Here is a 15,175-nt window from a genome sequence, read left to right as displayed (position 1 = left end):
CAAAACACAAACTTTTGGAGTACGGACATGCCTAGGGAATGACGTTTTGGGTCATTCAAAAGTAATTTAAGATGTTTTAAAAATAGTTTCAAAAAATATAAATGGGTGATGAATAAAGCACATTGCGAGCTGTTATTTAACAATTTTGGGGATTACTAATGTTTGGCCAAAAAACGTTTCCCAAATTATCACATCGCAAACAACGTTTCGCAAATTTTCATTTGGCAAATTCTCATTTGGCAAAACAACTTATAGCAAACTTTTAATTCGCAAATGCCGTTTTTGGCATATTATTGTTTAGCAAATTATTGTTTGGCAAAGTATGTTTTGGCAAATGTTTCATTTGGCAAAAATATTTCACGATACACTATTTACAAAATAATTTGATTGGTGCATAGAATGGAGTACAAATTAACAAGTGGTTATTATTTTGTTTAGTGGGTAGTTAATATTAAATTTGTTCTATATTAATTTTTCATATTTCATTCTTTTTATCGAAATTTCCAAATGATTCATTAACAATAGAGGTGATTCTAGCGCTCGGCGGCCGCTGCCGCGGCACGCTTCGCTCGCCTTCGCGCGTTAAGGGTCACTGTTCTAACCTAACCTAACCTAACCTACTATTTTCTGCAATACCTACTTTCTGCAACCATACTATTTTCTGCAATCTCTTTGTTTTACATAACATTCTTGTGAAAACCATGATCATCTGCCTCTGCCTTATGGTTTGATTTGTGGGTAAGTATGTGAAGTGTCGATTTGACCAAACAAATTATTTGGGATATAATATTTGGCAAAATAAAACATTTGCTATAGAAACATTTGCCAAGTAAAATTTGGGCAAATGATAATTTGTCCAAAAGAATTAGTTGCGAAAAATACAATTGCTAAAAGTTCATTTGGGAAATGAAACTTTGGCGATAAGTTGTTTGCGAAGTGAAATTTGGCGAAAAGTAATTTGGCCAAACGGAAGGATACCCAATTTTGGAATAAAATATTAACAAATATTTCATGTGAAATGTGGCGCGTACTAAGAGTTGACATATTTTTGTGAAATGACCCTTATAGTGAAAAGAAAGAGAGAATTATTTGTACATAAAATTGCAAATATACAATTCTATTTTAGTAACCACAAACAAACAACGATAAGAATGATTAATAGGAAAATATAAAACACATTTTATGTTGTAAATAACGTGCTATATTTATTTTACAAAATAATTACAAAAAAACTTGACACACATAATGTAGACTGTACATGCATGCAATTCAGATTATACGGTGAACATTACGACTAACTCAAATAAAAGTAATTTACAATAATATGTAATTTATATAATAAAAAAAAACTTTACTTAGAAGTAATATTCAACATTACAATATAAAACATAAAATAGTTCCCAAACAATAATAATTTCATTTCATACATTATGGCATTTCATGTTTTTAACATAATACTGAGCTTGCTAATACAACAAAAAAATATGTACGATTTACTAAACGGCCATGTTTAGTGCTATTAGAAGACGGACGCGGTCGCGCGCGCGCGCCACTATTTTCACGGGAGTACAATCTATCGTGTGACATAATGGAAAATTTAAACAATTCTTTAAATTTACACGTCAATTATATTGAATAATTAATTTAGGCAGTCTTTAATTATGTTTCAATTAATAATTATATCAAACCGTTACATAACTTTATAGGTACACTAAATAAATATTAATAGCAGACAACAAAATGGTAACATACCCTACCAACTTAGCTAGCAATCAAAATATTTTACAATACAAATACAATATCAGCACATAATTTCAGTAAAGCACTGTAAAACATTCTAAATATTGGTCTAGTTTATTTATTGCATGGGACTCGTGTCCCTTTGAACGACACACAAACTACCAGATCGTTGCGAATTACATTAATATTCATAGACCAGTATCACACTACTCGTCTCATGCCTGTTCCTGACCTGACTTACTTCTTACATCCACTAAATAATCAAATATGTCACTTAAAATGAACAATTACTTAACTTTACTTCGTTTTTAATTTGCCCCACCATTTCACAGATTTTAATTCAGATTTCAATCAAATAAAACCTAATATAACAAACTATGTTATACGTGATTCTGACGTTTTCTTGGTAAGATGGTGTGATTAATATCTCTAAAGAGAAAAAGTACAAATTGGAAACCATTAAGGCAAAATGGTTGATTCCTCCATATGGCATAACCAACTTGTACTTATAACCATCTGAATATTAGATGGTTACGAACAAAATCATTAAAACATCATATTTCATAAGTCACAATCACACCTTGATTCAGAAAATAAATGGTTCAATTTAAAATGTGCCCACGTTATATCCCCTCATTGGTGTATTAATTAAAATAAATATCGCAACTGTATGTATTTATTATTTTTGCTATATAATCGTACAACAATAAGGCTTGTATGAACTGACTGGTTTTTACACTAAATACACATTTTGCCTATGTGCAATACCGGCCTCGACGATCATAATATTATCAATATTTGGGGTTTAATTACGCTTACTGCTAATATTTGCCTAATATAATTGCCTACGCGTACGCATAGAGGACGTCAAAAGACTGAACAATCCTGGACTCGCGGAAGTTGTTTAAAATGTGCACTAAAACATCACAACAATAGTTTTCAGGTACAGATATTCAGATAAATCACGTAATTTCTTATACGTGTTATGTTTCAATACCAGTTAGCCACAAATTTATTACAATGCACATTTTGGACAACTTTCGAGTGCCCTGGACTTAAGCGGCACGCTACATGAATATCACAATTTGTGCAGCGATTCTACCAACAAGTAAAATTTATTGCTATTTCATTGAAGACTCTTGGTCTTAAGGCAAATTAAATGCTGATTACACTAGGTATTTGTTTATTTTCCTATCAATATATTTAAAAATGTGATTATTGTTTCTATATCAAACCGAGTGAACTTCAACATGTTCCAAAGTTACATTCTATCTACGGCTTCATAGCCTATACTGTTTCTAAAGCTTACACAGTATAATGACACAAACCGTGACGTTTAGTATAAATAAGTATAGATCTCAAAAGTATGTTACTCATAAATCTTTTGCTTCCTTGTAGGTAGCAAACTATAGGAAAAATATAACTCCTGAATATCAAAAATAATAGTATGCATTGAATTTCTTACTAATTTCAAGAGAATACAAAAAATATCGCAATGACCGTAATGATACGATTAAAATGCTTCAACGCGAAACGCTAACGCCAACAAAGACCTCGCGTTACAATTACTTTAAAACATCACAAAAATAGAAGAGACGGGCATCGATAATACACATTCATTGGAATGTGTTTTATTACGTTTACGTCGACTGCAATTTGAAGGGGTATCCTACAACTCGTTTAATAACGTGCTTCATTAAATGCAAAATCTCACTTGCGTGCAACTTTGTACCTGAGAGCTATACCACAAATTCGAAAGGATGCCCCTATATTAATAATAATAATAATTGTACTATATCGCATAAAGCACTATCATTATTAATCGTAATTATATATCGATGAACCGATTTATTTATACAGAAATGGGACATTTCTCTCACTTAGTTATTTGGCACACACGATAATGATATGTATCAGTTGTATGTAGGCTGTTGCACATTGCGCAATGGTATAAAAATATGTATGCATATAGTCTGTATTACTTGTCTAGAGGTGTGTATCATCAAATCATCGGGGTTAAAGTTTTATTTCATTTATTCTATGGAAGCCCCGCATAAAGAACGAAATTTATTTCGATTTAGCTGAAAACCCAAGAAGCTGTCCCATTTCTTATACGAACTTACGCATAAGCCAATTTCAAAACTTTCGCCATATAGTAATATTATGTAACCGACATTAAAACGAGAACATTAGAAATGCCTAACGAACGACGGACTAAGTTACTATAATCAAACAGTAGTATGACTACCATAACTACACGATCTCAAAGTTCCTCTAATTCGATGTATTGAAAAGTGTTAACTTTCGAAGCTGTTACATGTGTATACATATTGACACCAATGGCGAGTACAACAAGTTTTTTTATCAATGACATTAGCTAAACACGAAGGCGTTGCTCGATTTTTTAGTAAACTATTCAAGTCACATGCTGATATGTAAAAGACGACAGTAACTCGATTCAAATACTGATAGATATATTTGGCTTTCGTATTTCGTTATATTTTTTTTTCACATGAAAAGCGTGGAAACTGCAAGCGAATAAAATGCACCACGCGTGGCGTCGTCGGACCGCCCACGACTCATTCGCTCTCAGACCGAATACCGATCACAGATGAAATCGCACGATTACGAATAAATACACTAATATTAATTAGGCCTTTTTAGGACAGATAATCACAATTCTTCTAACTTACACAATTCCTCCTAGTCATTTTCTTGAGCGGATTGTTTCTTCCGTCCATTATTTTGTTCTATCTTTGGGATTCATATCTGTAAGGAAAAACACATTAATTAATATAACATTCATAGTGAAACATAGCGGTGTTATAATAACAGTTCGATCTTTAGACAGCTACACAGTTTGGATATTTTATACACATTCAATTAATTGGCTTTGATAATTTTGCAGCACTATTTTTAATTAGCTAACTAATAGATGACTACTCTTAGTAAACATTCACCAAAAATAAAAGACAAACAGCGGCAATTTTTGGCTTCCCACACAAAGGTCACAGTTGAATATCGAGTTCGGTGGGACAGTTCAGTGTAGGTCATCTATAACGACGAAAGAGAGCACTTCCTACGATACAACGCTGTTTATGTGTAGAACCTTAGAGTAGGCGCACACCGTTGATTTTTAGTTGGCCGATAGTTGTGCCCGATTTTAATTTGTATGAAGAATCGGCCAAATCGAATCGGCGTAGTGTGCGCACTCCCATACATGCCCATACTGATCAACTGCCCGACTAAACTATCGGCCGACGAAAAATCAACGGTGTGCGCCTACTCTTACGCTATACTTACTATTCAGCGGCAGTCGGGCACCAGTCTAGTTAGGCGGCAGCCTGCTGCGTGGCGGGCGGCGCGGCGGGCGGCGCGCGCGCTCGGCCCCCGCGCGGCTTTATGGTCTCGGAGACTTGCCACATGGCCTCCTCGCTCAGCACGTCGTCGAACTCGTTGAACATGGCTTGGATGCGCTCGTTCTTCTTGAACTTGTACTGTCTGCTGGAGGGTGACGACGAATTATATCATTCGTGGTTCAAAACAATACAAATAACTTATAGAGTTATTTAAATATTACAAAACATACACTCAAATTGAGGACCTCCTCCTTTTTTTGAAGTCGGTAAAAAAAAGAAAAAAAAATATGCGCGGAGCAACGTCAATCTGCGTATAGATTTGGCAAAGTAATAAAGCCATTCTTTATCTGCAAAAAGGCTTTTAAAAAGCGCTTTAACACATCTTAGTATTACTTTAACACTACCACAGCTTCGGAAAAATAAATCGGAACAGTGCTTAGAAGCAGCAGCACAAGAAACACAAGTAACATGTCAGCCTCTTTTAAAAAAAAAACTTAAGAAACATAAAGATACGCACTCTTTGTGGAACCTCTTCATGTTCTCCATGATGTGGTACTGCTGCCACCGCTTGGTGAAGTTGATGCTGCCGTCGGGCAGCAGGTCCGGGTTCCCGATGTGGACGAACGTCAGATCTTGCAGGACTAAGCCACTGTAAAATTAATTCAAATATTAAAGTGCAAAATATATTTATTGCAGGCAATATTGTTTAAAGTCATGATAATGAAAGGCGTAGACAGTAGACATTACTATTATGGAAGTATTGTAATGGTTTTTGATGAAACTTTATCTAAGACTTCATACGAAGCGTTTGCGTAGGCGTCCGATTAACGTATCCATATCGCTGCGCTAGCGCATCGCAGACGTCACATAATTTATCCAGATTGTTGTACGATATTCAACCTTAGGTGAGTCACAAAATAAATTCCTTGAATGCAGGTACATGACATCGCAATATCATGTGTGCCAGAAGAGACACTGTCTGCGCTGCGAATACATTTATCGAACGCCTACGCTGGACAAACGCTAATTAAAAGGGGTTCTTACTCCGTGAGCCTGATTATCCAAAGATACTTCAAACTATTGAAAACGCCAAAGTTATAGTCCCATTACTAATTGAGATCTAGCAGCAGTCTGCACTCACATGTAGGGTATGCAGGGCGGCTGCGTCTCGGCGAGCGCCATGCGGTAGGCGCGGAAGGAGGAGGACGAGTCGATGATGGCGCAGTGGTCCTGCAGCGCCTCGATGAGCGCGCGCGGCCAGCCCAGGCGCCGCACCGGCGGCGAGTCCAGCGCCGACACCAGCGCCAGGTACGAGTTGAAGTTGTTCATCTTGCGCAGCGCCTTCATCACCTTCAGGAATTTGCTGGCGTACTTCTCGCGTTCACGCGCTTCGTCCTGCATAAAACAAATCATTCTCAACACCGATCTTTCGACGACGCAAGTATAAAGGGTGGACACGATAAGTGATCTCACTCGATTATTTCTAAACTATACAAGATATCGAAAAACTGGTTACTGATCCTGAAAGTGCTTCACGAGGTCTTTCAAACGGTACCAATAATAGGTAGAATAAACAGGATCTATCCAAAAAAAACAATGTTTCCAGCTTTTTGATTTATCTCATATTATTATAGTTTAAAAATAATCGAGTGAGATCACTTATCGTTTCCATCCTGTATACACAAGACGTTATTTTCCAAATGATACATTATCACTGTACATACGTTTTACAGGAAATGAATTTCACTTGTGGAAGTCCTCGTGTTAAGGCTCCTAAAACGCTGTGTGCGTCTACCGCAACTGTATTATGTTCAGCGTTAACGGTAGTGGCCCAGTTCATGTTTCCGAAACATCTGATTATCAAGGAAAAATTAGTTCTATTCGTATTATTCGAAGTCATCGACGAACAATATTCCAAAAATGACCAATGTTCAAAATGTATTGCAATGAGGTTCTCAATGAGGCATGACTTTAGCTTCTCAGGCAAGACGTATAAGCGATAAGATTTCATTCAATTTCTTTTCGAGTTAATACCTCAAAATACCTAATACAACTCAACGCACCTGTTCCAATATCCTCGATCTCGCCCAGTAGCTCATCTTATTGAAGTGTTCCGTGAACCTGGTCAGGTTCGGCGAGCTCTCTTCGGACTGGTCTCGCGGCCACGAAAGCACCTCCGCGGTCGTGATCCTCACAAACAGTGCTGCGTCCAACAAAGTCATCTGCTCTGCTAACTCCGTCGCCTTGAAGTCGAGCAATGTATCGCGACGTAGCGACACAGAACCGTAGCACGGAGTGTCGTACTCGTATCTGTTGTTCGTCTGGAAAAAGTAATAATGATATTAACATTTAATGCTGACAATATTGTACTGAACTTTTATTTATCATGATAACAAAGTCATACCTGTTGGAAGTGCAACTGTTTTTGTTTGTCGACTAGTATTTGCCTCAGTGCTTTTGCTATTGGCAGCTCCTCAACCTCGACTAGCCAATAGATGAACTCCATTATCTCTTGCATCAATGGACGATCCAGATCCGACATCCTGTGTAACGATATGGAAACATTAAAATCATTTACTCTGTATATGTACCCTAAGGTGTAAACCAGATAGGCCAACAAACGAGATTATAGTTTAGAATAACAATTTATGAAATTGACTTGACTGACCTAATTACTACAGGCCTAGCACACCACTGAATAGATTACCGTCGTAGTGAAAGGGGTGCGATAGGGGTATTTTCATTACTTTAAACGGCGCGAAACTTTCTTCATAGCCCTATCAGTCCCACAATACTCCCCTCCCCTACCATGAGATTTTAATTCGTTTAAACCTGCGTGTAATTTTTTACTTTTAAGTGGTGTAAATCAAGATTAGACTATGTACAGATTAATTCATATTCATAACGCGCTCGTTACTAGTCCACCTTTTGTACACCATTTTTTATATCTAAGTTTTTAAATAAATGTAGTTACTCACGTGAGGTCGGCAACCACGCGTGTGAGCAGACTAAGCGTAGACCGCAACTCGTGCGGGCGCGGCCTGAAGTGCTTGGCGCGCCGCACCAGCCGCGCCACCAGCCCGCTCGGCGACACCCACGTGCGGTACGTGGCCAGGAACGCCTCCTGGTAAGCGAAATCTGCGCACACGACGCTTGTGTTAAGACACGTTTTTGAATAACACCAAACAACTATATTTTGAGCAAAAGTAGCAGTCCACATTGTTATAAGGGTTGCTTTGCTACATACACGGGCCATTGTAGTAGCACCAGTAATTGTTGAACCAAAGCCGGTCCAAAGAAATTACAACATCTCATTTAAATAGTGCCGATAGTAGTTCAATCGGGATAACACATCACTCAAGACTGTGCCGATTAATGTCGTCCTATTATTGCCCGGCCTTATGGATTTTAGCTTTCTTCCCTAACATTCATCTACATAATGTATATTCGACTTATTTTACTGGCTGTGCCGATTAACGCAACCCTAACAATCAAAAGTCAAGGAACGTAATATCTTTTTCGCTGTATTGCTCAAAGTATAGTTGTTTAGAATGCTAAGCTGTAACACATTTTGAAGGCACACAAAGCACAAATTAGATCACACTAAATCTCGATAAAATATCCTCTTTTTTGCTTCAAAACAATTGTGTTACGGTTTAGAAAGCTGAAAGCTTACATTTGCATTGGTGCGGTTTAGCTGGGATTGGCATTCCATTTATCTAGAAACTACTTTTTACAGTTGCTAAATATATTTCTAGTGTTTTATACATCAGAAGCGCAGTGTATTTCGTATATTCAACATTCAAGCAGTTATTATTACATTTCAATCAGTAATGTGCGCCTTTACAATCAGTGACAACCAACACGAGCTATGTTGGCAAAGCTTTTAATAATAATATTAGTAAAACAAAAACCAGCAAATCTGTTTCAGCCCCAATACAAACAATGATTGACTTACACTCGTCCGTTTCTGTAAAGTGAAAGCATGAAAGTTTAGAGGTTAGATGCGATGCCTCAGAGTAGGTACTGTCAACAGGTAATTATTGCACTATATGAAATTATGGACCTTTTTTTCTTGTTTGAAATTTATTGTTACTGTTAGTAAATGAAAGATAGTGATTATGAGCATTATCATAGCGTTCCATGGAACAGACGGGGTTCGCTCTCAAATGTTAAATCATAATATTATTTTATCTTACCCCTGCCCTCATACATGCCTTGCGATGGTTTAATGGTTTATTTAAGAGAATTATATTCATGCGAGAATTTGATTAATAGATTTTAAATAGTAGTTCCCCTTTAGTTAATAATGATAAAGAAACTAATTTCAATATACCTTTGGTAGCTTTGGTAGCAAGGACAATAAGTGCGTCGGGGTTCCCTCCCCGCACCTCAGGCCCGTCCTTGCTGGGAGCCTTGAGGAGTAGCCACGAGCTGATGTCCGTCTGAATGATTATGTCTTCGGCATCAGTGGACGCTGCTGGAGTATTGTTAGTTTCAGTAGCAGGTACTGCCGGCTCAGTGCTGCCTTCACTTCTCTGTAAACAAACATCCAACATTACAATTTAAATTTTAAGAAAAAATAAACTTATGTGTGATTTATTTAAGGTCATTTTTACCGTTGACGGCACCGGCGAAGGCGCAGGCGGCGGAGCGAGCGTCTCCAACTCATCTTCCACTGGGAATTTACCAGGCGTGGTCGAACTCACGTAAGAATCGTCAGAATTCTGAAACAAACAACAAAATGGTTACAGAAACAGTACAAACAGTATTCATGACCATATTCATAGCCACAATAAGAATGATTTTTACTCACCACATTATTTATAATAGATTCATCAGCAGAGCTGTTGTGAGACGAGGGCCGTGGTGACGGCGGAGGCAATAGTTCGTTGCTCGAATTCATTTGGATCTGTAAATGGAAAACGTGTATTGTTATCATTGTTATCTATGTTGCGATTGAAATACTTGTGATATGAAAATACAATTAGTGATATATTATCTATCGTATCTTCAAAAGACAAGCATACCTGTTTATTTTTGTTTGTTTTGGGCGGTAACGCTGGAGGTTCTATTGGTAACGGACTAGTTCCACTCCATCCGACCATACTTTCATCGGAACCACTGTAACAAAAAAGAATTGTTAATTTTAATAAAAAAATGCTGATTAAATTAACTTAGCTGTTAACCAACCAAACAATATAAGTGGAATGTTATGTTTACTGACCTTAGCGGTGGCGTACCAAAATGCTGGACCGTGAAGGACTGCGCTATAGTGCGCTGTACGTGTTGGTGTCTTTGGACATTTATCACTCCTGCTGCTGTTGCATGTTGTCCACTGTAACATCGAATAATACATCAAATGCATGTATCTAAATAAGGCAAACAATAATCCTTGCTATGACAAAAGTATTTATTTACCTGGCCAAGTTATACGTGTGTATGGAGTGCCGGAACATATCCGACGGGGCGGCCGCGCTGTTCGGCGGGTGACTGCAGTTCCCAAACATCTCCATGTACGCCATTACTGTGCAAATTCGAACAGAATAATTTATAAATTCCGTCTACAAAATACGTATACCCCTCAGAGGAATTCAAAATATTTACAGGGATTCTAATAAATTCCAGAAACGATATGAAACTGTGCGTAGGGCATATACGTTTGGATCATTAGTCAAATTAAAAATAACGGAGGCAAACGTGAAATCTAGTAACTTCCAAACTGACTGCCGAAATACAATGAAACTGAGCAAGGGCATATGTTTCTGTAATGAAGCGCTAAGCACGTAATCATCTCGAGTGATAATTAACTACGCGCGAATAATATTCCGCTGTTATTCACTGACATAGATCTAAGCGGTAAGACCATTTACAACAGAAAGTAGAACTGTTTGCAAAACATCGCGTGATTGAGTGACAGAGTGACAAGCAAGCTTTTACTGGTACTGATTGAGGCATATTTTTTATGGACTACTAAATGTTAAAGGTCGATGAACACAGAGAACATAATGTATCATTGTCGCGAATACACCGTAAAATTTGCTTCATGCAGTACCAACTAGAAAACAATGAGTTTCGAAAAGGTCAGTGACAGAAGCTGTGTCGGAGACCGCTAAAAGCGTTGATGACCTCCAAACGGTCTGTATTTGGAGTGGGCCTGAAATGTGTCAATTTAAAACTGTGACTAGGGTGTCCCCCATGAGTCTAGGTTTACTAGAGCTACGTAGCGCTTCGCATGCATATCCACTCACCACTGTACGCGACGCTTTGGAACACTGCCGCGCCGCACCGGCACAACAGATAAACATGCCGTTATAACCCCACATCAAATGCCATTCAAACCTAATTCATACACCCACATCCCAATAATATAGATTTATATCCACATGTCGAGTACATAACACAGAGTAACATCGATGCATTGTTTGCCATCCACATCAAATGCTACAAATGAGATGATAAACAATGACAGAAAGAACATACTTTACATACATAAAGGTGCAACCAATGATATAGATAGTGTGCTAAGATACAAATAAGAATTGAAAGATTTAAGTTTGTGCTTTTGCCCACAATATGCAGTTTCCTTAGATGTAAAGATTTACAAGTGCAGCCGATCATATTAAAAAATCATATCCCTTTAGTACATTCCCAATTTGTTACAACATAGCTCCCATGCGATATTGTTATAGTATGATTATGTTAATAATTCCAATAATATTATGTAGAAGAGAGAGTAGGACTCTTGATTTTTTTTCATCAATTTACAAGTCAAAATGATCATGAAAAACGAGTGATAAACTTTTTTATTTCAAAATATAAGCTTGATCACATTCCAAGACACTTTTATAGTCTCATATTTTTATATTGCCATAAAAATCGATATTGATAAATATCATTTTGCAACATGAAATACGGCAATGACTGATCCTTTCCCCAGATTAAAGCAAGGTAAAATTGAGTGATACTGACTGTGTTTTTTCTTCAGAGGCAGCGGCGGGGGGCGCGGCGGGTGGTGGTCGGCCAGCGTGTGCGGCCGCGCCTCGCCATGGAGGGAACACACTGGAGTTTGTCTGGAGTAACACGGCACATTAGATGCTTAAGTCACATAATAATAACCAACACGAAAAGAACATAAAGTAACAAATTAATCAAGTAATAAAATTAATAAAAAAAACAACAAACACGAATTATCACCTCAAATAAAAAGTAATTATTATTGACAAACAATGTTTACTCGCGTTCGTAAGTCGCTAACATTTATTGCCGTTCCGTGCAATACTGTCGTTAACAGCGTTTTCAATTCGGCAGGCGAGCCGTAACCGAGACAGGTCGGCTCGAGGTCGCATTAGGTAATTACCTGATTTCGACAGTGGGGAAGTGTTGCTGCACGTCGGCGCGAATGTTGCGGCGCGTCTTGGCCGGCAGCTCGGGCGGCGTCTCGCTCTCGTCCGACGTGATGCTGGCCAGCCTGCGCGCACGCGACTGTTAGTGGTTCCGAGCCTCTCGCAGCCGCCGCGCCCTTGACCGTGCACGGCGCGGCGGCCAGCGCTCGGGTGGGATTTCACACAAGTACACAATAGATAATAAAACCAAAACAAACTTATCAGTCAAACTCAAAACCCATAACTTTAGCTGTACTGTGATAGTGAACGTGTCTAGATGGAATCGAAACCTGTTCTGCAAATTAATAAATTCGTGAGACTCGTAACCTGGTTACAATTAATTTGAAAGTGGTGTGGCTTATACAATTAAGCTAAAAAATAATGTTGCGTAAGGCTGTATATTTTTTCCACAACTATGGCTTTGAGTGTGTTTATCATTTTGCTTGGATTAAAACATTATTTCACCAGTAACAAGGTTGTTATTGTGTAAGTAGCGTAACGTGTGATGTAATAGGACGGTGCGGACATGATGTGTTCTTGTTCGTGTGTTAATGATAGAACAAAGAAGAACACTCACTTTGAAGAATGGTGCGTGGCTACACTGTTCATATTCATTATATTCATGCGGCTCTCAAAGCTTTGTCGAGTGCATCTCAATTCGCTCACACAGTCTGTACTGTCAAAATGACTGCAAAAACAATAACAAGAAGCATTGAAACCAAAAGTGTTAAATAGTATAAATTATGTACTGAGATTTACTTGTGACTCGATAGTCAATGCAGTATGGTCATAAAATTATACAACATTCAACACTTTTGCTTTTAGGAATATAGAAAAGAAAATAATCAATGGTCACAACGATGAGAAGGAAAAGATGACAAAACAGTGAATTCACAAACACGTTAATCAACAAAAATAAACATACAAAACTAAGAAACAAACATGTGTGTATACCTATCTGAGTGGCTGGAGTAATGATGCGAGGAGAACGAAGATGTGAAACTGTGTTCTGTAGAGATCTCCGTGTGGCCCACAGAAACAAACCCGGACTCATTGGAGAAGCTTTGAAGAGAAACAAAACGCTATGAAGTGGAAACCTTAGAAGAAAGCTCATCACTATCAAAATAATAAGAGGAAAAGCTAAAAAGCAAACAGAGTCAAACATCATGAAGAAATTCTCCAGAGTGTGTGTAGCATAAAGCGAAATAGAATTTGGAGACAGCGCTGGATTTCGCGCAGTTCAATTGCAGTTGAATTTGTAGATATGTATTTTTCTCAGATTCAGAGTATTTCACTAGGCAATTCCCTTTATTTCACAATCATTAGTTTGGAACTAATGATATTGCAAATGACCAAAAAGGCAATAAATAATGTTGAACCTCATCAACGGAATCACGTTTTTGGCGTAGTTCGCTCGATTTGTGTAGTTTCGCAATACATTAGTGCACACATATCGTAATACAGTGATCTCGTGACCGCAGCGTGCGGTTAGCGCGGTGCGTGCGAGTTTAGGGTTCGCCGATGTATATCAAGCGGATAGAATACATTTATTATTTGATATTTGTACGGACTTCTTAGGTAGCTATCAATTTGATATTATACTGTATAAATATTTACTGATTTTATTAAACTAGCTAAGTATTTATTTTTCTAAGAGTTAATTATGTTTGGGATTTGTTGTATAACTTTGTTTAATATAAAATAAATATCAAATAACCAGTTTATATTTTTCAATTTTGAGTTCTTAAAGAATGACTTCTCCGCGGATTTGTAACGGAATTTAGAAATGTATCTAATGTCGGATATTTTATTATTTAAAGCCTCTCGATTTGAAAGCTAATCGCCAGAATCATTTTTCCCGCAGTCTGCATTGGAATCGCACGCGAACCGACAATATCGCATCTTTACTAACCCTAGTGCGGTGCGTATTATCACAGTAAATACAAATGAGTAGGTCATTTTCATAGAAACGCACGGGCGCGGTTTGTATGTGAGCGCGCATGCGGCTTGCACGCACACACTGACAAAATTTAGAGGGGATTAGCGGTGGTTACGCCGAATTTTGTCAGTGTGTGCGTGCGCGCCGCATACGTATATTGGCGCGCTCACATACAAACCGCGCTCGGTGCGTTTCTATGAAGATGACCTACTCATTTGTATTTACTCTGGTATTATGTTATGTATGTGGCACGTACCGGTTGTGGTTGGAGTGCGCGTTCGCGTGCGCGTGCGCCTCGTGCGCCTCCAGCGACGCGCGCAGCTCGCCCGCCGCGTTGCAGCTGCACACGCCTGGGGAAATAAACATTAGTTTTTACTTATTCACTTAACAAAAATTAATAGTCTTTGAACTTTTCACTCATTCACTTAACAAAAATTAATAGTTCTTGAACTTGTAACTCAGTCACAAGTGAGAAAAGCGAGTCTTTAGCCTCCGACAATAATAATTATAATGTCCACTCTGGACTGTTCTGCGCCATTTACCATGAGACGTCTGACTGGACAGATGAGATAAATAAATTAAAAGTATTCGTGGTCAACTCTTAGTTCTTAGTAATCACGTTTTTGGTAAGTGAGATTTGAATCAACCTGACGATTTGACATGTCTTCAGAAGTACGATCTGAAGACACTTCAATCATCAGTCTAATTCAATAGGATTAAGCCATTTCAGAAGCCAATAGCAGCTGTTTTAG

The 15,175-nt window shown here is 38.1% G+C and overlaps 1 protein-coding gene across 8 annotated transcripts in view; it reads right to left on the bottom strand.

The window, feature by feature from the left end:
• Positions 1-1,178: 1,178 nt before the first annotated feature.
• Positions 1,179-15,175, bottom strand: part of LOC135081437 (guanine nucleotide-releasing factor 2) — a 36,905-nt gene continuing 22,908 nt past the window's right edge. For 3 of the 8 annotated variants that reach the window (XM_063976124.1, XM_063976174.1, XM_063976165.1), the window contains 20 exons: positions 14,680-14,773; positions 13,439-13,546; positions 13,062-13,172; positions 12,460-12,570; positions 12,072-12,172; positions 11,351-11,374; positions 10,521-10,626; positions 10,327-10,437; positions 10,130-10,223; positions 9,916-10,011; positions 9,719-9,826; positions 9,436-9,637; positions 9,058-9,069; positions 8,078-8,237; positions 7,504-7,642; positions 7,163-7,420; positions 6,241-6,494; positions 5,617-5,748; positions 5,044-5,244; positions 1,179-4,509 (listed from right to left, as the gene is read on the bottom strand). In XM_063976124.1, the coding sequence (XP_063832194.1) occupies positions 5,073-5,244; positions 5,617-5,748; positions 6,241-6,494; positions 7,163-7,420; positions 7,504-7,642; positions 8,078-8,237; positions 9,058-9,069; positions 9,436-9,637; positions 9,719-9,826; positions 9,916-10,011; positions 10,130-10,223; positions 10,327-10,437; positions 10,521-10,626; positions 11,351-11,374; positions 12,072-12,172; positions 12,460-12,570; positions 13,062-13,172; positions 13,439-13,546; positions 14,680-14,773 (2,393 nt within the window). In that variant the 3' untranslated portion in view covers positions 1,179-4,509; positions 5,044-5,072. The remainder of the gene's footprint in view (positions 4,510-5,043; positions 5,245-5,616; positions 5,749-6,240; positions 6,495-7,162; positions 7,421-7,503; positions 7,643-8,077; positions 8,238-9,057; positions 9,070-9,435; positions 9,638-9,718; positions 9,827-9,915; positions 10,012-10,129; positions 10,224-10,326; positions 10,438-10,520; positions 10,627-11,350; positions 11,375-12,071; positions 12,173-12,459; positions 12,571-13,061; positions 13,173-13,438; positions 13,547-14,679; positions 14,774-15,175) is intronic. The other 5 variants (XM_063976132.1, XM_063976140.1, XM_063976148.1 and 2 more) reach the window with 5 other exon arrangements.

This window comes from Ostrinia nubilalis, chromosome 2 (genome assembly GCF_963855985.1).
Source record: "Ostrinia nubilalis chromosome 2, ilOstNubi1.1, whole genome shotgun sequence".
In the NCBI taxonomy this organism is placed as follows: domain Eukaryota; kingdom Metazoa; phylum Arthropoda; class Insecta; order Lepidoptera; family Crambidae; genus Ostrinia; species Ostrinia nubilalis.
Note: the sequence above shows the minus strand (reverse complement) of the source record. Positions and strands in the feature narration are given on the sequence as shown.